We start from the raw sequence: 22,596 nt of genomic DNA, 5'->3' as shown, positions 1-22,596 counted from the left end.
CCTGTCTCGCCCGCTGCTCCCCTCAGCAGTGTATTTCGTCAGTCTGCCTGTCCTGTTCCTCGCTCTGTCTCTGGTGAATCCTCTCACCCTCCTGTGCATCTGGCCTGTACCCCGGTTCCTGTATAAATAAATAAATAAATCTTTAAAAAATATATCAGAGAAACCAAACTTAGGGGGTATTCTACAAAACCACAGACCTGGACTCTTCAATAATGTCAATGTTACAAAAGACAAAGTCATTCTAATGAGAGGCAACTGAAGAGACCAAACAATGCAATGTGTGATCCTGGGTGGGAAAAAAATCTGCTGGAAAGCATGTGTTCGGGACACGGGGAAAGTGATCACGAACTCTGTAATTAGAGAGGAGTATTGCATCAGATTTCCTGATGAATTGTAGTTATGGAGGGGAACGTGGATCGTTTGAGGAGAAACTGCTTAGGTATGAAGGATGAGATCTGCAATGAGCGCTGTAGGGTAAGGTAAAAGTATCAGGCTTTTCTGCCCTCCTGCCATTAGGATAGATGAGGGAACCCCGTGGTCCTGAATGCATGCCTGATGGCAGACATCTAGAGTAGGGTGTGGGCATAGGTAGATGGGATTCACCTGGGCTGAGACTGGTCTTTTGAAGGGCGGCATCACGGGGACGCCAGCAGAAGCAGAGAAGCAGAAGCAGAACCATGACAGAATGCCGGAGAGCCCAGAGTGAAGACTTGCTGGGGCCTGGGAGGCCTGCCAGCCTCCCGGCCCCCCAGCACCCCTACCTGCTGTGTGCCTGGTAAATCCCAATAAAAGCCTGCAAAAGCCACTGAGGGCTCCAGGACTCTTTCCTCCTTTACCCCGTCTGCTGGAACAGACAACCTGCACTGTGCCCAATCCTGCCTCTGCAAGCGCTTATGGCTCGGGGTGGTGGTGGGGGGGTTGTTGATGTTTTAAGGATCTCACTATTCAGTTTCAGAGTGTGCCCATCTGCCTACCTACTGAGTTCCGACAAGGTGATCCCGCCATCTTGTTTGAGCTCTCACACCATAACTGAGGGCCATTTAGGGCCATGTTTTTCACATTTTTGTGCTGATGTTGGTAATTTCCCTGTTTGAAAGGGTCCCCAGGGGTTGCGTGAGGCAGTGTTGCGCGCCCCAGGACTGATGGGAGGGGTGTTAGAGAAAGCGTTAGGTAAACTATGCTCAGACCTGAGTGACAGGGTCATGAGTTCAATGCTGACGAGTGAACCACATACATTAAGTAAGCTGTCTTTAAACAGAAACACATAAACTAAGCATCCATGTTAACAGGTTGATGAGAACCCCGAGACTGCAGGCTCCTGGGGCCCTGGCTCCCTATCTCAGTCCCGGGGTTCCATTACTGCCAGCATGGTGTCCATGTGACTTGACAGGACAAAACTACTGCAAGTCACAAGAACGGGCGGTCTACTTCAGTTACTGTTCATGCAACTTTTTTTTTTTAAAGATTTATTTATTTACACAAGCACTGGGTATAGTCAGAAGCATGGGAGGGTGAGAGGATTCACCAGAGCCAGAGCAGGGAACAGAACAGACAGTCCGACAAAATACACTGCTCAGGGGAGCAGCGGGCGGCAGGAGAGGTCTGTGCGCCATGTGGGACCCTTGCGGTGGCCGGGGATCGAACCGGCGCTGCAGAGGCTGCGGGCAGCATTGCAGCCCAGCACTCAACCGCTGCGCCACTGGGGGGAGGCCTGCAACTTTCCTTTTTTAAGATTTATTTATCCATGCATACAAGAGCTGGGGTACAGGCCAGAGGTGTGTGAGGGTGACAGAATCCACCAGAGACAGAGTGGGGAACAGAACAGGCAGACTGACTGAAATACACTGCTGAGGGGAGCAGCGGGGAGACAGGAGAGGTCTCCTGCATCATGTAGGCTGCTCCCTGGCCGGCTGGGAATCAAACTCGCGCTGCAGAGGCTGCGGACTGCCCCACAGCACTGTGCTCAACCCCTTGCGCCACCAGGGAGGTCCTTCATGCAACTTTTTTGTAGGTTTGAAATTTCTCAAAATGAGAACAGACACCAGGAGAAATAATACTAGGAAGCCCCGACTCCACAAACATACACAAGAGGGGGTGTCCCTTATGAGTGTATTTGTGCACGCACACACTCGATGCTGAATGGGGGCGAGGGGTCAAGACAGACAGGACAGGAAGCACCCGGTGGCACTGGCACGGGGAGAAGGGACAATGGAGTCTCTGTCCCCACTCTGGCTCCCACCGGCAGCCCCCAAACAGGAGGCTTGCCTGGGGCGGAAGAACAGGAAGTGCTTACTCTCCTAGAGGAAAGTTTCAAAGTGCAGTTAATTTCTCTTTTAAAAAAAAAAGCCGCTTCCCTCCACTCACTGCCCCCTGACGGAAGCCCAGCCCCTGCACAGGCTGTCTTCGAGGCCGGGGCAGGACCAGGTCATGGGGAAGGGCGGTTAAGGCCAAAGCTCTGGAAGGCCCAGGTCGGGGTGGGCTTAGGCATAGTGGCTGCCGGGCGTCAGGGGGTGGTCCCCTCTGTGGTCCAGCTGGTCCTGCAAGCGGGCGAACTCGGCCAGCTCGTTGAGCTCCTGGAACTGTCGGTCCGTCTTATGGCTGACCAGTGAGCGGTAGAAGTGGACAGCAAAAACGATGAAGACCAGGCCAAAGGGGACCATGATGGTGGTGGAGGCGATGGCAGCTGCCTGGCCCGGGGTGATGCCTCCGGTGCCACTGCTGCTGACATTGGCGACTGCACCGCCGGCTACAGGCTTGCTGGTGGGCCGCGGCTGACCTGGCTGCTTCTTGAGGGGCAAGAACTTGACCCAGCAGAGCAGCACAACTTCGGCTAGGAAGAGCAATGTGCCGATGACGGTGGAGAAGGCCCAGGCCAGCTCGATGTGGCGGTGCATGCGCTCATGGGGTGACTCCTTGACCGAGTTGAGGTTGTGTACATTGCTGACTGCCTCGATGTTGGGCAGGATGCAGGTGCTGATCATGAGCGCGAACAGGTGCACAGCCACCAGCACCGTGGTGCAGGCGCTGAAGGCGATGAGCAGACCCGGCGGGTAGTCGTGGTCAGCATCCAGCTGCACCTCCACCATGGCCACCTGGGGGGGGAGGGGAGAGGCAGGCTGAGTGCCAGGATGGTCCCCGCCTGTTGAGCTGCACTCCACTCCCGACTCTCCACCCAACAAGGGTTTAAACCCCAGACCGGTCACCTGGGGCCTCCCTGGTGGCACAAGGGGTTAAGCGCAGCACTGTGATGCTGTCCACAGCCACTGCAGCACGAGTTCGACCCCCAGCCAGGAAGCTGACCCACATGGTGCAGACCTCTCTTGTCTCGCCTGCTGCTCCCCTCAGCAGTGCATTTCAGTCAGTCTGTTTATTTTGTTCCCCACTGTCTTGGTGAATCCTCTCACCCCCTGCAACTCTGGCCTGTACCCCAGTTCCTGTGTGCATAAATAAATATGTCTTTTAAAAAAAAAAAGGACCCCAGGCCAGTCACCTGGCCTCTCTGAATCCATTTCTCCCTGTTTATCGGATCTCATTAGACCCACCCAATGTAAGTAGAGAGCACTCGTGAAGAGAACAGACTTGGAGCTCAAGGCCACCTGGACTGAACCCCAGTTTTGCTGCTCGCTAGCTGTGTGTCCTTGGGAAAGTCACTGAACCTGAGTCCAACTTTCTTATTTGTAAAACAGGGATAGTATATTAGTTCACAGGGTTATTTCATTAAACAAGGCTTCCCAGTACATGATAAACACCTCCCAAATAGTAATCAGTGCTGCCACCCAGCCAGGGATTAAAAACCAACCACAAGTCATTAAAATGTAGGTCGTAAATCATAACATTTTATGACAACCTCGAGTAATGCCAATCACTTCCCTGTTGGTCTCACACTCCCACACCCAGGATTTCTCCTTCATGCCCTGCTTTGGGGACCGGGGCAGCGTGGAAAGATGAAGCTCAGGCCTGTTCTGAGAACGCAGCACACCGATCCACACGGAACTGAGAGTCTTCCCAGAAGAGACGGACTCCAGCCAGTGTTCTGGGCTGGACAGTGCAGAAGCCCTGAGGCCCCTGGGCTCACACACTACCAGCTCCCCACTTCCTGGAGACCTGTGGATCCAGGGTCACCAGGGGCACGTTCTGGGCCTACCACCCGCCACTTCTCACTTGGATCTTGCAAATCACCCCCATGTGAAGGAGCCAGCTCACCAGATCTGGGCTGGGAGCAGCAAGCAGAGGGCAGAGTGCCAAGGGTAATAGTATCATTAAGGACAGTGACCTTTTTTAAAGCGTTCCCTATGTACGTGCCAGCCTGGGTGGGGGGGTCTGATACTGAAACATACCCCTCGGCAAGGAACTTCTGAATTCGCCCCTGACCTTTCCTTATTTCTGGGAGACTGGGCTTGGCTCCTTCCTTCCCACAGCTTTCCTGCTGGCCTATAATGCCAGGCCCTGTTCACTTTCATGTCATGTTCCTGTGCCCCTTCGGTGGCCTAGAAAAGCAGTGTGGGGCAGTGGTTTGGGCCATGCGCGCTACCTGGCTTTGAGCCCGGATTTCTGGCTTTGAGGCTGGATGCCTCTGCCCTTTATTAGGCTGTGAGGCTCTGACAAGTTTCTTCAACTTCCTGGGTCTCCTTGTCCTTGTCAGTAAAACGGGAATAATAATACCTGGGCTCAGAGCAGTTGTGAGGGTTGCAATAACCCCTGTAAAACTTGGCGCCTGGCATGACGAAACACAAAGTAAGAGTGAGCTTTATTATCATTACTGTCCAGCTCAAAAACCTTACCCCAAATCCATGGTCTCTACAGGAAATCCTCTGGTGTTTCTGCCCTCCTGCTGGAGGGGTGCACTTGGGCTGAGACAACTAGGGCCTGGGTTCTGGCTTCCTCAGTGGAGACCCCTCCCTACTTCCTCACTTGGGGGACTCCTGGTGGCCTAGCACTATCACCACTACAGCCTGAGTTCAAGCCCTGGCCAGGAAGCTGACCTATATGGCAGAAGAGACCTTTCCTGTCTTGCCCGCTGCTCCCCTCAGTCAATCCACCTATTCTGCTCCCCACTCTGGCTCTAGTGAATCCTTTTACCTCCCCACACTTCTGGCCTGCACCCCAGTTCTTCTATGCAAAAAAAGCAAGCCCTCCTGGGCGCCGTATCTGTGAAAGGTGTAGATATGGCAAGATTAAGATCAAAGGGTGGGGCCTCCCTGGTGGTGCAAGGGGTTGGGCGTTAAGCATCAGCACTATGAAGCAATCCACAGCTACTACAGCACGATTCAATCCCCAACCAGGGAGGTGACCCACATGGTGCAGCAGACCTCTCCTGACTCGCCCACTGCTCCCTTCAGCAGTGCATTTAGTCAATCCACCTGTTCTGCTCCCCACTCTGTCTCTGGTGAATCCTCTTACCCCCCTGACATCTGGCCTACACCCCAGCTTTTGTATGCATAAATAAATAAATCTTAAAAAAAAAAAGATTAAGGTCAAAGGGTAGAGCTGATTTGAGGTTCAACTCCTTTGAAAATCTGGTGAGGGCCTCCCTGGTGATGCAATAGGTTAAGACTCAACCTATGAAGCTATCCAAAGCCATGGCAGCACAAGTTCGATCCCTGGCCAGGGAGCTACCCACACAGCACAGCAGACCTTTCCTGACTCGCCCGCTGCTACCCTCAGCAGTGTATTTCAGTCAGTCTGCCTGTTCTGTTCCCCACTCTCTCTCTGGTGAATCCTCTCACGCCCTGCACCTCCAGCCTGTACCCCAGTTCTTGTATGCATAAATAAATAAATCTTGGGAAAAAAAAAATCTGGTGAGAACAATGGACGCTGTCCTTAAAACACCCAGGTACATATACCCCGAGGACTTTTCAGACAGTTTCAACAGAGCCGCAGACTTTTGCCTAAGAATTAATTCCCAAACTGATGACCATAAACTTTACAGGACTTCAGACTCTTTCAAGTTCATATAAATCTGCGGCCGTGCAATTAGGATTTCGACTCTTTTAAAGATCACTGGTAGTCAAAGGTCAGTCCTAGAATTCTCAAAAAGCTTGGGTGGGGGACGCAGGGCACCAGGAGGGCCACCGGCATGGCAATGGAGAAGACCCTGGTCTCTGCCCCAGGCCTGCCCACGCTGGAAAAGAGGGGCCTTTCCAGCGGGCCAAGCAGCCTGCCAAGCCGAAAATATTTCCTATCTGGCAACTTTTTACAGAAAAAGTTGGTGCCTCCTGCCACCTCCCCACCCCCAGCACTTCCTCTTCCTGTTTTGGCTGCTGCCCCGGAACCTGAAACCAGAGAAGAGACAAACAGGAGAGGCCGCTGCTGCGCTGCCCTCTGCACACAAGCTATTTTTTCACTCACCGGAAATGTCTGCCCGTCAGGTGTATCAGGCCCTGAACTGGGTGCTGGGGCGCACATGGGGGTGGGCGTGTGCAGGTAACACCCCACTGTTCCCTTACCTGGTTGCTCTTCTCTGTGCAGTGAGAAGGGCGCTCTTCCCATAAAGCTGCTGGTGACCTTGGACAACTCTTTCAACCTCTCTGTGCCAGTTCCCACATGGACGCAACAGAGGCCTCCCTTTCAGGGTTATTAGGACTCAAGGCGACAAATAAAAAAGCCCTTAGCAGAAGACCTGGCATAATATAAGCTGGCAACACCAATATGCTTTTATAAATGAGGACATCAGAGAGCTGAGGTCAGCATCCCAAGGGTTACACACTGCTGTAGAGCAGGGGATCTGAACTCATGTCCACTCGGCTCTAAAGCCTGCGTGCAGGGCCTCCCTGACGGTGCAAGGGGTTAAGCATCAGTACTATGAAGCTATCCGCAGCCACTGCAGCACCAGTTTGATCCTCGGCCAGGGAGCTACCCACATGGCGCAGCAGACCTCTCCTGTCTCCCGGCTGCTCCCCTCAGCAGTGTATTTCAGTCAATCTGCCTATTCTGCTCCCCACTCTGTCTCTGGTGAATCCTCTCACCCCCTGCACCTCTGGCCTGTGCCCCAATTCTTGTATGCATAAAAAAAAAAAAAAAAAAAAAAAAAAACCCAACATACAGCCTGTGTGCAAAGGGGGTAACAAGAGTGCTCCCCTCACATGGCCGCTGCTAGAGACTGTCACCCCTGAAATCAGTGCACTGAGGCCCTAAACCCCCAAGGTAAGGGTGTCATCAGGTGGGGCCTTCGGGGGGCAGTGAGGTCATGATGGAAGAGACCCCTCCCACCGCGTGAGGCCTGGGAAGCTGGTCCACCAGATGTGGCGTCTGCTGGCGTCTAAGTCTCAGACTTCCAGCCTCCATTAGTGTGAGAAATAAATGCTGTTTATAAGTTGGCCCACTGTGGTATTCTGTTACAGCCGCCCAAAGGGACAAAGATTGTGGTGGAGGCGATTAAATGAGGTGTTGACCGTGAGCAGTTAACCGAGGGCCGGTCTGCAGGAGGCGCTCCAAAAACCTTAATTACAAAGACAAACTTGGGCTTGAAGTGCAAGAGAAATTGCCTCCAGGCCCTGAGTGCAGGCGGGAGAGCTGTGGGGAATGGGGAGGGGTGAGCCCCCACTCTGGGGAGTCCCAGTCCAAGCCCTACACATGTAGAATATGCCCCCCAAATCCCACCTGGCCAGATGGCCACCTCGGCAGGAGAGACCACCCTGTCACCCCCAGAGGTACCAGGGCTAGAAAACACAGGTCTTGGAGGAACTTGGCCCGGAGACCCCAGAACCGGCCAGCTCGCCTGTGATCTTGGGCTAGGGAGAAGCCGGGCCACTCAACCTGGGCCAGGGGCCTCTGAGGAAGAGGAAGGGGCCTGCGGCCCAGCCCCGGAAGAAACTCCATCACCTCACTGGACCCTACGAATTCCTGGAACTTCCCGCACAGGCTGGCTGCTCACTTCCACACCCGGTCCGGGTCCGGCCACGGGCAGTGTAAAGGAATGATTCAGAGACAGGAAAGGGACAGCTGGCACGAATTGCCGCCCTGATGAAACTGTTCACAGGACTAAGAGCCACTGCTTTTCCAGAAAGCCTCCCACTCGGGAAATCTCCCCCCGGGTATGGAGTGAAGTCAGGGGGGCCTCATGGAATCTGGCAGGCGACTCCCCGGGCCCCAGCTGAGTCTCAGAAACCAGATCAGATCAGATTGCAAGCAGCCTCACAAGGTAAATATAGCCGGAACTCCAGGGCCGGTAACCCAAAATAAACAGCTCCCAGTCGGCTGCAGGCCTCTCGGAACCTGGCCACGGGGGTCCTAAGGGAAGAGGAAGGGCTGGACACCCCCTCACAGGGGACAAAGGGAGGCCATTTTCAAGCCTAAGTCCAGGAGAGGCTCATGTGATCCTAGGAAGGGGAGGAACCGGCCAGCCTGGGGTTTGCCCACCACACCCGAAAGCCAGCCTCTCCCCGCTCCTGCTGGGCTCCATGGAGCCCCCGGCCACCTGCGCCTGGAGGTCCTGGCCCTGCTGGGGCAGCCCGACCCCAGGACCCATGGCTGGGAGAATCAACTTGCCTTCCCCCAGCCTGGAACACGAGGCCCACCGGGCTGCAGTCATGCAGGGCTGCCCCGGGCTGCCTGAGCCTGCCGGCCCCACCTCAAATGTAAACCATCTAATAAGAGAGGGCCAGTGCAATGGTTTACAAACTCTTGACTACTACAGCCCAGTTCTAGGGATGTTTCTATAAATAGATACACACGTATAACAGAAACAAGTTTCCCCAAACAATGCTTATCCTTAAAGCCTGCTAATGCAGCCTATTCTTACCACACGCCTGCATGCTGCTTCTTTTTCACTCCATTATTGAAAAAAAGGGGGGGCCTCCCTGGTGGTGCAAGGGGTTAAGTCACAGCACTATGAAGCTATAGGCAGCCACTGCAGCACGAGTTTGATTCCCCCGCCAGGGAACTAACCAACATGGAGCCCCAGACCTCTCCTGCCTCACCTGCTGCTCCCCTCAGCAGTGTATTTCAGTAGATCTGCCTGTTCTGCTCCCCACCCTGTCTCTGGTGAATCCTCTCACCCCCGCACCTCTGGCCTAGACCTCAGCTCTTAAATGAATAAATAAATAAAATAAATCTGAAAAAAAAAAAAAAAATGCTGTCTGCCACTGACTAAAGTTATGGCCTTGCAGAAGGGGGGGTGGGGGAGCAGAGAACAGGCTAGGCTTTCCCCCCACCTGGCCAATTTCACTTCTTCAGGTGTTACCTTCCAAGCCATGGCTGTTTCATGTCCTCCCCTCTCAGGTGAGGACAGTGGCAGGAAAAACATAAAAACATTTACTGAAAACTAACTTTGTGCCTGGAGCATTTGGGGTTCTGGCACAGGGAACGCAGGAAATAAGACAGCAAAAACTCTGAAAGGCAGCAACAGTTCAGGCCCAGTGGCCTTCTCATCCATCACGCACCTGACATGCTCTGAGTAAGCCTGTGTTTCTCCAGCCTCCAGTGCCGGCCTGGCCCTCGAGGGGCTTCAGTAAAGATCGCTGAGAGAACCTTAAGTTATTTTGGCCCAGTCTCTTAAAGGGTCCCATGGACCATCCCAGGTGATCCATCAGGAACCGGGTTATACTAGCATTTCTAATGCATCCACGCATAATATTGATTTAGCTCATCCCTTCAACTTTCCCATTTTGTATTTTTAGGCACGTTTATAATCTACATAATATTTTCAGAGAACACACTTCGAGTGTGCAAAGACAAAGGCTGGCACTAATGATTTTTTGAGGGGTACCGGCTCAAAAACGTGGAGACCATTGCTCAGTCGAGGGGTCGGTAAACTGGCCCACAGACTGTAGTTTTTGTAAATAAAGTTTTATGGCACAGTCGTGCCCATTCATCGCCTGTTGACCTGTGGCTGCTTCTGAGGTAACATGGCAGAACTGAGCACTACAGTCACTCAGATTGTGTGGCTTGTAAAATCAAAGATATTTACTACCTAGCCCTGCACAGAAAAACCAGGTTGATTCCTGGGGGAGACCAAGGCCCCCCCCAAGCTGGCTGTCAAACCACGGTCCCACAGGGTTCCCTCCAAAGGACAGCGCCCAAGATCTTATCCATTTGGGACATCCTTGCTGGGAGGTGCGTCACAGGCCTGCCAAAAGTCCCATTGGAGAAAGCTGCAGGGTTTTGTTGAAAACTTTCTCAGTTTTATTTCGCCCAGGAACTCCCCCCCTCCGCACTGAGTGCCATAGTGCCAGGCTGGGAAATGCTACTTAGCCTTCTCCTTCCCATGGCCTGGCCCAGCAACCAGCAAAACTCAACATTGCTCAGGGCTGAAAATTCCAGAAATATGTCACAGGCACTTGTGAAGTTCTGAGCTAGCTTCTGAGTGAGGCAGGAGCACCCGTCCTGGGGGCATTCACACACCCAGGGTGCAGAACTACACCCTGGAACTTGTCAGAGGCCCAGTTATCAAGCAGCCTAAGGGTGGGGGCTGAGAGGATGTTTGAGTCATGCAGACAAGGCTTGAATTCACCAGCCAGGTGACCTCTGTTTTCCTACCTGCAGCACACACCTGAAGGGCTGTTTTAAGGATTAAATGAAAAAGAAGAGGGGTCCAGGATCACACTTAGGGGTCAGTATAGAGTAACTTCATTATTCTAAAATTCCTCAGGCAGTTCCTCTGCTCCAAAATCTTCGCTGGCTCCTACTGACAATGCAGAGTTCAAAGTTCCCGACAGCCAGTCAAGGCCTCCACCTGCTTGCCTGGCTTCATCTTTCTCTGCAACACCCTAGCACCCTCCATTCAGGCCACACAAGCACCTCTGCCTTCATCCCACACCCTTTTCATTTCTCACCTTTCTGACTTCGTCGTGATGCGGCCTCCCCTCAGAGTGCTCTGCCCTGGCCCTAACTCCACCAGCCTCCAGGCTTAGCAGGAAGCACATCTTCAGTGGTGAGCCTGGGCAGAGCAGTCCTAGCACCCTGGGAACAGAGGGGGCGTGTTTCCTGCACCCAGGGCGCGGTGCAGTCTGTGAGCTTTGCAAATACAAACCCAGTGAATGCTCACGCCAAAACCTATGAGGTTGGAACTATTATCCCCCATTTCACGGATGAGGACACTGAGGTCCAGCACCACCAAGCGCTTTCCCAAACTCAGTTGTAAGTGGTAAAGCTGGGACTGAACCCCAGTTGTCTGGCTCCAGAGTCCCTGTTCTGACTTTGCTGTATCTGAGTGGTTTCCCACCACCTCCTGTTTCTGCTCCCCTGGCCCCAGAGCCCCACCAAGGAGACAGGGCCCAGGTACCCCCGGGGCAAGTCACATGCCTGCGCTGAGCCCCTCACCAGGCTGTGTGGAGATCACACGAGACGGTACACAGGGAACCCGCGGCCCACTGGGCTGAGCACCAGAGCTCAGTCAACAAGAGCAGCGACCCCCATCAGGGTGCAGTCCCAAGTATGGAGACGCCTCACGTCCATGCCCCCCGAGTTCCGAACAGGTCATCAAGGCTCAGCGACGTCTTATGATTTGAGCCCTTCCCTCCAACTCCTTTCCACAGAAATTCCAAGCAACTCCTGAACCTGCTCTGGCACCTGGAAACAAAAGGGTGCTGGCGGGCAGAGAACCCGAGGAGGCTGATAATCCAAAAGTAATTGATCCCAGGTCGTGGAAGGCATTTTGTTTACGGTGGCAGGCTGACCTTCCCAATTATCTTCTGCTTAGGCTAACGTTACAGCCTGCCCTCCCTGGCAAGCAGGCTGCCACGTGCCCGCGCCATGGTCCTGCAGAGAACAGGGCCAGGCCGAGGTGGGCTGCCATTCCCTGAGAGGTAAACTGAGGCATGCATGGCTGGAATCATAGCCCACGAAGGTCCCCTGGGTTCATGGAGCACCTGTAGGATGCTGGCCTGGGAGTGCCTCCAGGAACCCTGGTTTTGTGTCTTTCCTGAGAGCCTGGCTGGTAAGGCTGGCTGAGGTCGGCTGTTTCTAGAAATGCTGTCAGGACCGGGAGTCTTGTCTGCAGACTACAGAGGGTCCAGCGAAGGCATACCACTTCAGATTCCAAAAATTCCTCAACCCCACAGGCCAAGTGGCCTCGTGACGACTCCTCACCGAGCCCGCAAGGAAGCAGGTCCTGTGCCCCAATGTGCACACGAGAAAGTAGGCGCCAGAAAGCAAAGGGCTCACTGATGTGCCAGGGCCCCCCCATCAGGGCCCTGAGTCAGGTCTTTCTACCACAAGGTGGGGGGAGTCTCTCCACTCCCTCCAGGCTCCTGGGAGATGCTCTCTCAATGCCACCTGCTGAGCAGGTGAGCCAGGCATCCCAGACAAGCAGACAACTGTCCACCCTGGAGCTCAGGTGGCCTGTCCGCTCCTCAGTTTCCAGGTCCTTAGGAAGGAAGCCCTCGGGGGGGGGGGGGGGTAGGAAGTTGGTTGTGCTGAGTCACAGGCCAAGGACAGTAATCCAGGAAACTGTTTCCATAGTGCAGGACTGTGAGGCACCCCTTTCTCTGGAGACTCACTGATGTGGCTGGGTGTCTGCAGTGGGGGTGGGGGGCAGGCAGAACTGCCCTGCTACACAACCCGCCCCCCTCCTCTTCCCACAGCTTTCCAGACTCAGCAAACAGAGACCCACTTGCAACCACTTCCTGGGGGATGGAGCTCTCATGGGGTCTAGCCCTTCTCTGCCAACAGAGGACCGGGGATTCCATCAGTGGAGCCAGGAAAACTTCTCCACACCAGTTGGAGAAAATATAGGTCCCAAAGGAAGGGGGTGCCTGGCTCCTGCCTCCTCTGCACTGTGCGTAGCAAGAGGGCAATGGAGCTGGATGTCTGGTTAGATGATAGTGCTGCCCCGTGTCGTCACCTGAGTTTATGATGCCAAGAAAAAGGGGAACAGACATCCCACCACCCCAAGCCCAGAGAGTTGCTGAGAAGAGCTGATCATTTCTGGTGTCACGCCCTTCCTCAAAACTGTCAAATTTTGTTTTGCTTCAAAGACACGCTTCTGCTCCATTTCTCACCCCCCGGAGGCCTGCTGACCCTGTCTGGCCCTTTCTGGAGGCCACAGAGCACCAGTGGTGCGAGTGCCCGGATGAATTCCGGATGCCAGCAGACCCGTGCGGATCCCACTCAGCAGCTGCTGTGCGGCCTGCGGGGAGCTCCTGGACAAGATCTCCTTAAAGGGTGGACGCAGACTTGGTGTGGAGGTCAGGGCTTGGCATTTAGACATTTAGTGGGTGCTTGGCAGCTGCCGGTCATTCTTAGGGGTCCTTCAAGCAAAGGCAGACTGATGTCTTAGGATTTGGGAGTGACAGAAACATAATTCCATCAACCTAAATTACACACTAGAAGCCACCCACACACACAGATTTAATTTTTCAAATCAGAGAGATGTGTGAGTAGCAACCTTCATTTACTGGTTGAGAAACCAAGGCCCACAGAGGGATCTGCCCGAGGTCACTGGGGCAGCAGGAAGCAGAGCTGGGAGAGCTACTCCGGACACCCCACGGCCTGCCTTCCCACGGAGGCCCTTGTGTGTTCTGGGTCCGCTCGGGGCTCCTACAAAATTCAGGTTCTGGGGGTCTTCCCAGTGGCGTAAGGGGTTAAGTCTCAGCTGAGTGTGATCACCACTAAGGCCGGAGTTGGCTCTATCCCCTAAATGGCGGCATAGCAGACCTCTCCTGTCTCACCCGCTGCTCCCCTCAGCAGTGTATTTCCTGCTCCCCACTCTGTCTCTAGTGAATCTTCTCAACCCCCCACACCTCTGGCCTACACCCCAGTTCTTCTACAAATAAATAAATCTAACAAAAAATTCAGGCTCCACAGCATCGGCTCACTTGTTTGGAGAACACGGGGACACTCAGACAAGACTCACACCCTTCCTAGGAAAAGGGGAGGGTACAGCCCCTCCCTCCCTGCCTAGGCCAAGGCCTTAGCTCATCCAAGGGGAAGGGCAGGCTGATCTGGGCTACAGACCTGGGGGGGGCGGGGGACGACACCATTCACACAAGCTGAAGTCAGCCAAAGTAATAATAATGAATTATTATGAGGGCCCTGCCTGAGACTCCAAGATTCCAGGCCGGAAGGCATGAAGGCCACTGTGGGTCCCAGCTGCAGCCTTCCGCCACCCACCCCTCAGAGGCCCTGTCCTCCAGCCCTGGGGATGCGGGAGAGGAGCCTTTGACTACCCCCTAAATCAAGAAAGAGCCCATTCAAGAGGAACTTGGCCCACCCTCCTCCCCCACACCCAGTGACTCAGTGGCAAGTTTCTGCAGAAGAAACTGAGGGTGGGGAGACGTTGTCAAACCCCCAGGCAGAGGCTCTCCTAAAATGCGGTGGGAGGCAGATGTCAGGAAATCCCCTCTGCCAGGTGACAAAAGGCCAGGCCTGGCCTCCAGGGGGGGCACGAAAGAATCAGCAAGTGGTCCGCGCCTCTCCCCACTCCTGACACCTGTTCTCTAGATCGGGCCCTTGGCGTTCCCCGCCCCCGCATATCAGATCCCGGGGAGCAGTCCTCTTAAAGGCGGGCTTCGAGGCGCCTACCGTGTTCCCCTCCCCTCGCTGCAGCAAACCTGTCCATCTGCAGGCGTTTGGACCCCGCCCCCAGCCCTGGACATTTGCAAGGCTTGTCACCCTCTCCACCCCGACCCCGCCAGGGTCCCCGACAGCCTGCCCAGCCCTTCCCCGGACCCCCGCCCGCCCGGCCCGCCCGGGGCAGAGGGGGCAGGAGGGCGGCCCGAGCTCACCATGGCGAAGCCGGACAGCAGCGCCGAGGTCCGGCTCGAGGCTTTGAGCTTGGCGCGGCTCAGGTAGAGCTTGCGCCAGGACAGCGCCTGCATCGAGTGCTCGTTCAGGCTCATGGCCGCGGAGTAGCTCTGGCCGACCCAGTCCGGGTAGGCGACGGCGGGCGGCGGCGACCCCGGGGCTCCCCGTCCGCGCTGCGGCGGCTCCGGCGGCTGCCGCTGGCGGTGCTGCCGCCGCTCGGGGGAAGCTCGGGGCTGCTGCTGCTCGGGGGCGGGGCGGGCTCCGGATGCATGGAGCTCGCGCCCGGCGCGGGCCGGCCGGGGCGCCCGCGAGCCGGGCCCCGCGCCCCGCCGCAGCCCCGCCTCCGCCCGAGGCCGCCGCCGCCTGCGCCCCGCGGGCCGGGCCGGACCCCGGCGGCCGCGAGGACGGGGAAGTGCGCGAGCGGCCGCTGCCCCAACTCGCAGGCCCGCGGCGCCGCAGCAACAGCCCGGGCGGCAGCGGGCGAGCCTGCGCGCGGCCAGCGCCCCGACACCGGCCCGGACCCCGGCGCGCGGCGATTGGCCGCCGCCCCGAGCCGCCGGCAGCGCCCCGCCCCCCGCCCCGCCCCGCCCCGCCCCGAGGGGGCGTGACCGAGCGCGTCATGTGACTTGCTCCGCCGCCGGCCCCGCCCACAGCCCCTGGCGCCGCGCGGCCCGGCCCGCGCCCCTTTCTGGAAGCGCCGGGCCCGGGCCGCGCGCCGCCGGCGCCGCCCACCGCAGCTGCCGCGATGGCCCGTCTCCCGGGGCCGCGCTCCCGGGCCGGGCCGCCTGAGGTCACCGCGGCAGCCTCCAGGGCCGCCCGCCTCCTGGAGCGGGAGGCTCGGGGCCCCGGGGAGAAGCCCGGTCACGTGCGGCCCGGGGGCTGCGCCCGCTCGCCCCGCGCCGTGGAGCCCGGCGCGTGGGGGCCGCGGCGGCCGGGCTGGGAGGGGGAAGCGGGGGCCGCGCGGGCGCGGGGTCACGTCGGAACGCTCGGGGCGGCCCCGGGGGGCGCGGGGGCCTCATCGCCGTCCGCCCGGGAGCTGGCGCGCCCCGCGGGCGCCCCGACGTCTGTCTGAGCGGAGGCTCGGCCCCTCCGCCAGGGCCGGGCTGCGGGGCCCGGGGGCGCCGCCTGCGCCGAGGCTGCCGCGGGGAACGGGCGACGCGCCCGCCCCGACTGGGTCCCCGGGCCGCGGCGGGCCCGACGGAGACCTGGCTGGGCGCGAGGGGCGGCGGCCCGTGCGCGGCCCCCGCGGCTGCGGGAGCTCCGGGAGGCCGGCGGGGGGCGGGGGGCGGGCGCGGCCCGGGAGCCCCTCCTGCCGCGCCCGCAGCTCCGTCCTCCGCGTCAGATGCCGCGGGCCGGGCCGGGCCGGGGCGCTGGGGCTGCCCAGGGCGCGGGGTCGGCCGGGCCGGCGGGAGGGTCCGACTCCCCGGCCACCAGGGGGCGCCCGGCCGCTCGCCACTCGGGCGACCCGGGGGAAGGCCCGGCCCCGCCGGCGCTGGGCTCCCCGGGGGCCTCGGGGCGGTGTTACGAGGACAGCTGGACTCTGAGTCTCGCCCCGCCAGGTTTCCCTGGTGGCCCCTGAACTCGCCCCTCCCGCCACTCGCCATCCGAGTCTCCGCCCGAATATCCCCTCGGAGGGGCCTTCCCGCCTCCGGGGCCTCCCGTCCCCGCGGCAGGCGCCACCACCGCGCCCCGAGTCGTGTCCCTTCGCGCTCCTTGACGGCGCCCCTGAAATCACCCAGTTTATTTACGTCTTGCCCTGCCGCCCACCCCACCCCACCCCACCCCGGCGCCCCGAGAACACGGTTCGCTTCTGCCTCAGTCGCGACTCTCACCCGGGCCGCTCGCCGGGAAAGACAACAGAAAGCCCCGAACCCAAGAAATGCGCAGCTCGGAGCTGGGTGCACACAACTTTCGGGAAGTGCCGGGGCCTGAGGAGACCCGCAGGGCTGGAAGGGAAGAGGCTGGAGCTGGGGGGGAGATTTGCGGACTGAAAAGGAGCAAAAGGATCTGGGGCTGAACTCAGCAGGGGCTTTGGGGTGGGGAAGGGGTTTGCTTTCACCTGCTCCTGCATCACGCCCCTCCACCATCTTTCTAATTCTATTTAAATCGCTGTGGGGGGCCTCCCTGGTGGCCCAAGTGGTTAAGTACCGACCTATGAAGCTGTCAGCAGCCTCTGCAGCACGAGTTGGAGCCCCTGCGGGTCAGGGAGCTACCCACATGGCGCAGCAGACCTCTCCTGCCTCTCCGCTGCTCCCCTCAGCAGCGGATTTCAGTGGATCTGCCTGTTCTGTTCCCCACTTTGTCTCTGGTGAATCCTCTCAACACCCACACCTCTGGCCTGTACCCCAGTTCTTGTATGCATAAATAAATAAATATTTTTAAAAAGTTAATCACTATGGACTTGGGATCTCACATTGTGCACAGAGTAAACAAAAAAACCCCCCCCCCAAAAAAAAAAAAAGACAAACAATTACTGTCTGGGCGATCCCAGCTTCTCATCCCAAGGGGTCTAGAACCCCAAAGGGCCAGTGATTAGTAGCTTCTCCCCCACCTGGTTAGCGTCAGCTGGCACCCTGGGGTGCACAAATTCCCCCCCAAAAAAAAACCCTTATATTTAATCGATGGAGGAACTGAGGCCCCAGAAAAAAGCCCACCAAACAAGCCAGTGGTGAGTACCAAGACTGCACCACGGGCAGCGCCCGTAGGCCCCGTGCGCGGCTCCCCCTCGTGGCGGGAGGTGCGCGCTCAGCCTTTCAGGGTTTATATAGGAAAAAGTCAAGCGGAATTTTTTTTGTTTTAAAGATCTATCTTTATTTATTTATGTATACAAGAACTGGGGGGTAGGCCAGAGGTGTGGGGGGTGAGAGGATTCACCAGAAACAGGGGAGCAGAAGAGGCGGATCCACTGAAACACACTGCTGAGGGGAGCTGTCCTGACTGCTGATACCTTGATAGGGCTGTGTCTTTAACCCCTGCGTCCCCAGGGAGGCCCCCTCCCATCGTTCTGACCCCTGATTTCAGACTTTGGCCTCCAGAACTGTGAGACAACACCCTCTGCTGTTCTTAGTTACCCAGCTTGTGCAGGACTTTGTTGCAGCGGGCCTGGGGAACAAAACCAGTACCCTGGAGTGAGGCAGGAACTTCAATCAGCCGGGAAAGTTGGGTTCTCCTAGGTTTATCAGGGGCTGCAAAGCACGTTCAGGATGTCAACAGAGGTTAGAGAAGGACACAGGCTTTGCACCTAGAAACACCTGGATTTGAATGCCAGCTTTGAAATTTATAACTGCGCCACTTGGGGAAAGCAACTCAACCTCTCTGAGTCCCACTTGTCGAATGAGGAAGGTGGAGGGACTTGGCAGAGAGGGACTGGCGGTTTGTTGGCTGCTCAATACATGCTGGTCACTGTTTCCCTTCTTTGGGACATGCCGTGCCCGTGGAAGGGGGTTGTCTCATCCCAAATTAGGGCCTCCCTGGTGGCGCAGGGGGTTGAGCACAGCTCTGTGAGGCTGTCCATGGCCTTTAAGGCGTGAGTTCTATCCCCAGTTGGCTGGGGAGCAACCCACATGGCGCAGCAGATCTGCCTCGCCCGCTGCTTCCCCCAGCAGTGTATTTCGGTACATCTGCCTGTACTGCTCCCCACTCTCTCTGCTGAATCTCGTCACCCTCCGCGACTCTGGCCTGTACCCCACGTCTTAAAAAACAAAAACAGGGCCTCCCTGGTGGCGCAGCAGTTGAGCGCTGAGTTGTGAAGCTGCCCACAGCCTCTGCAGCGCCGGTTCGATCCCCGGCTGCTCCCCGGCCACCAGAGGAGGGTCCCACATGGCGCGCAGACCTCTCCTGCCGCCCGCTGCTCCCCTCAGCAGTGTATGTCGGTCCTTCTGCCTGTTCTGCTCCCCGCTCTGGCTCTGGTGAGTTCTCTCACCCTCCTGCACTTCTGACTGTACCCAGTCCCTGCATAAATAAATAAATAAATCTTTAAAAAAAAAAAAAAAAAAAAAGATTGCTCATCTTTTAAAAAAACAAAAAACAAATCAATGAGCCAGCTAATCCGTGGTCACAAAAGGCAGGATATCAGTGAGAAGCCACAAACCAGCAACAGAGACCAGAATAGGGGCGTTTGTGCAGAAAATTGCCTCATGGGTAAGGACTGTGGAGGGAGGCAGACAGGGAAGAGGGTGATGGTTCTGGTGCTGGAGGGACAGAGGTAGTTTGTTTCTGGCACCCAGGAGGGATTGGAATGACCAGAGAGAAATGGAATCGGCCCCCCCAACTCCCCTACCTCTCCACCCCCTGCCGGCCTTGGGCCTGTCTTCTGTGGGGTGGAGACAAGGAAACTCAGGGACCACCTGAGCTTAGTGGGGGGGGGGGTGGCCGAAACAGGGCTTCTCCCATCCTCCCGCCCACCACTGCCTGCCCTTGCTCCATCTGTGCGGGAAGCCAGTTGATTGGCAGCCTCCAAGGTTATCCTCCCAGGGGGTACAGAGCAAAGCCAAGGTAGGACTTGGAATAAATTTGGGGGCAAAGAAGCTCAGATCCTACACTAGTGGATTGAAGGTTGCATTTAATTTCTCGGAACATCAGCCCCCCCATCTGGAAAATGGGGGCATGTTGGTATCTATTCACAGAAGAGCTGAGTGCATAAAACACTGTAGCCCTATAAACAGTCCCCCCAGTGTCTGGCCCGCAGTAGGGGGTAGCCTGGAAATAGAAAGGCACCAGTGAGTGAGCCCTTCTGGGCTCAAAGCATGAAGTGGGGGAGGACAGAGGCGTGGGAATAAACTCCAGGTAGAGGAGCAGGGCGGGAGCTGCTGTTATTTTTATCCCGGGGATGTGTCCATCTGTCCTCTCTCTCCATGCTAAGCTGATGACCGTCAGTCTCCTTTTAGAAAGTCTGAGTCAGGACTGACCACACCAGGCTCAGGGTCTTGGGGAATTGGTCTCCACGCTCCTTCAAAATGATCTCAAACCCACTCGATTTTCAGCTGGTGTCTCTGTTGCCAAACTTTCCTGGCCTCCCCCAGCCCTCAGACCAGCCCTTTCCAGGATCTCTCTTAGTATAATTAAAAAGAAAAACAGAACAGCTGATGTTGCCAAATGTGTATTTAAAGCGACACCCTGGGTTCAGGGAGTAAAAAATTTAAGGTTTAGATTTAAAACATTTAAGGTTTAGATTAAAAGTCTCTCTGCTCAGCTGTCTCCTGGCCCTGGGATTTCTCCTCAGCCTCACCACCTTTAATCCCCAGCCCTGGCTTGGAAAAGGTCTTTTAGACCGAAGGCATTTATTTCCCAGAGAACTGTTCCAGCTTAATCACATCGAACACCCAGCATTCCAGGGACAGCCTGTTAAATGCAATGTGCTGGGAGCTCCTGGGGAAGGTGGGAGAGAACTTCAGGACTCATTATCCCCAAGGAGCCCCTGAGTCCTCGCTTCCCATGGCTGGGCCCGTCCCCACTGCGTGCGCTTCATTGGGAAAGCCAGTTGACTGTATGTAACGCTTAACATTTTCTTAAAACCTGAGCTCTTCTCTCTAGCACCTTCTTTTCCGTCTCCTGCAGGCCACCATCCTCGCCTGCCTGGAAACCAGCAGTCCTTTGCTTTTAGCCTTGGTCCTCCTATACTTTTTTTTTTTTAAAGATTTATTTATTTATTTATGCAGGGACTGGGTACAGTCAGAAGCGCGGGAGGGTGAAAGAATTCACCAGAGCCAGAGCGGGGAGCAGAACAGGCAGAAGGACTGAAGTACACTGCTGAGGGGAGCAGCAGGCACGGCAGGGGAGGTCTGCGCGCCATGTGGGACCCTCGCTGGTGGCCAGGGATTGCACTGGAGCTGCAGAGGCTGTGGACAGCTTCGCAGCCCAGCGCTCAACCCCTGCACCACTGGGGAGGCCCCCTCCTATGCTATTTTGAGACAGTGACCAGAAAGAGCTTTGTAGAACATTCACCTGGTTGTGTGAGTTTCCCAACACTGCTGAAACCAATTACCTCAAATATACTGGCTTAAAACAATGCACATCTATTCTCTCTCAGTTTTAGAAGGAGATAGTCAATGTGCACCATGAGGGGCTAAGAGTAAGGTGAAGGCAGGGCTGGAATCTTTTTTTTTTTTTTAAAGATTTATTTATACAAGAACCAGGGAATAGGCCAGATGTGCGGGAGGGTGAGAGGATTCACTAGAGACAGAGCGGGGAACAGAACACACTGCTGAGGAGAGCAGCAGGTGAGACACGAGAGGTCTGCCACAACATGTGGGACTCTCGCCGGCCGGCCGGGATCGAACCTATGCTGCAGAGGCTGCGGACAGCTTCACAGCTGTGGCGATCAACCACCTGTGCCACCAGGGAGGCCCAGGGCTAGAATCTTCTGGAGGCTCTGCAGGAAACCTGTTGCCATGCCTTTTACCTAATGGCTGTCTGCATTCCTTGGCTTGTGGCCCTGTCCTCCATCTTCAAAACACATCATTTTGAATCTGCTTTGGTGTCACATCTCCACTCTTTGTCTACTTCTTAGGACCTTTGTGATGACATGGGACCCACCTGGGTAATCCAGAATAATCTCCCCATCTCAGCATCCTTGATGTGATCATATCTGCAAAGCCCGTCAGCCATAGATGTTAACTTCGATATTGTGATTTACAAGAAATCAATATTTGTTTATTCCGATGGCCAAAGTATATTTCTCATATATATCTGGTCTTCCTACACAGTTCCTGGCTCACAGCTCCCTTGGAATCCCTAAGTGTTGAGAGTGCTAAAGCTGTCTCTTCTTAATTGGGTGACTTTGGAGGAAGCAGCTAAGGATGGGGACTGGTTGCCAGGAGAACCAACTACATGATTAGAGGGTTGGAACTTGCAGTTCTACTCTCAGACTTGTAGGGAGAAGAGAGGCTAGAAGCTGAGTTCAATGGCCAATGGCCAATGACTTAACCAGTCACATCTATGTCATGGCACCTCCATGAAAACCCAAAAGGACATGCTTTGGAGAGCTTGTGGGCTGGAGAACACATGCTGTTTGGGGGGAATGGAGTACCTGGAGAGGACATGGGAGCGCGGCACCTTTCCCCCATACCTTGCCCAGTGCCTCTTGTTCATCCCATTGTTCCTGAGATATACCCTTGGTAATAACCCGGTGATCCGATGATTTTTTTAAAAAAGATTTATTTTGTGCATACAAGAACTGGGGTACAGGCCAGAGGTGTAGGGGGTGAGAGGATTCACCAGAGACAGAATGGGGAACAGAACAGGCAGACTGACTGAAATACACTGCTGAGGGGAGCGGTGGGCGAGTCAGGAGAGGTCTGCTGCGCCATGTGGGTTGCTCCCTGGCTGGCCAGGGATCAAATTCCTGCTGCAGAGGCTGCAGATTGCTTCATAGTGTGGTGCTCAACCCCTTGCACCACCAGGGAGGCCCCCAATGATTTTATTTATTTATTTTTAAATTTTTTTTTTAAATGTCTGCCATATGTCTTTTTTTTTTTAGATTATTTATTTATTTGTTTGTTTGTTTATTTGTTTATACATACAAGCACTGGGTACAGTCAGAAGCGCGGGAGGGTGAGAGAATTCACCAGAGGCAGAGGAGGGAGCAGAGCAGGCAGAAGGACCGAAGTACACTGCTGAGGGGAGCAGTGGGCGGCAGGAGAGGTCTGTGCGCCATGTGGGACCCTCCTCCGGTGGCCGGGGAGCAGCCGGGGATCGAACCGGCGCTGCAGAGGCTGCGGGCAGCTTCGCAACCCAGCGCTCAACCGCTGCGCCACTGGGGAGGCCCTGATTTTATTTTTAAATCCAAAAGGGCAGATTTATACAAAAAGGGAGAGGAGAGTGAAGGACACTTGCACAGACACAAGCAGGCAGAAGGAGCTGCCCCTGAAAGGGACTGGTTTGTTAAAAGAGAGGCCTGCAGAGTCCCAGGCTGGC

The 22,596-nt window shown here is 56.1% G+C and overlaps 1 protein-coding gene across 1 annotated transcript; it reads right to left on the bottom strand.

Annotated features, from left to right (window-relative positions):
* Positions 1-2,093: 2,093 nt before the first annotated feature.
* Positions 2,094-14,953, bottom strand: ORAI1 (ORAI calcium release-activated calcium modulator 1). The gene is given in 3 exon segments (XM_037511226.2): positions 2,094-3,092; positions 14,664-14,842; positions 14,845-14,953. Coding segments are annotated over 3 exon segments (900 nt in total). The 3' UTR covers positions 2,094-2,480.
* Positions 14,954-22,596: the final 7,643 nt, after the last annotated feature.

Source organism: Talpa occidentalis, unplaced genomic scaffold (assembly GCF_014898055.3).
Source record: "Talpa occidentalis isolate TD23 unplaced genomic scaffold, MPIMG_talOcc4v2.1 talOcc4.14, whole genome shotgun sequence".
Lineage (NCBI taxonomy): Eukaryota > Metazoa > Chordata > Mammalia > Eulipotyphla > Talpidae > Talpa > Talpa occidentalis.
The sequence above is the reverse complement of the archived record's forward strand: the minus strand, read 5'-3'. Positions and strand labels throughout refer to the sequence as shown.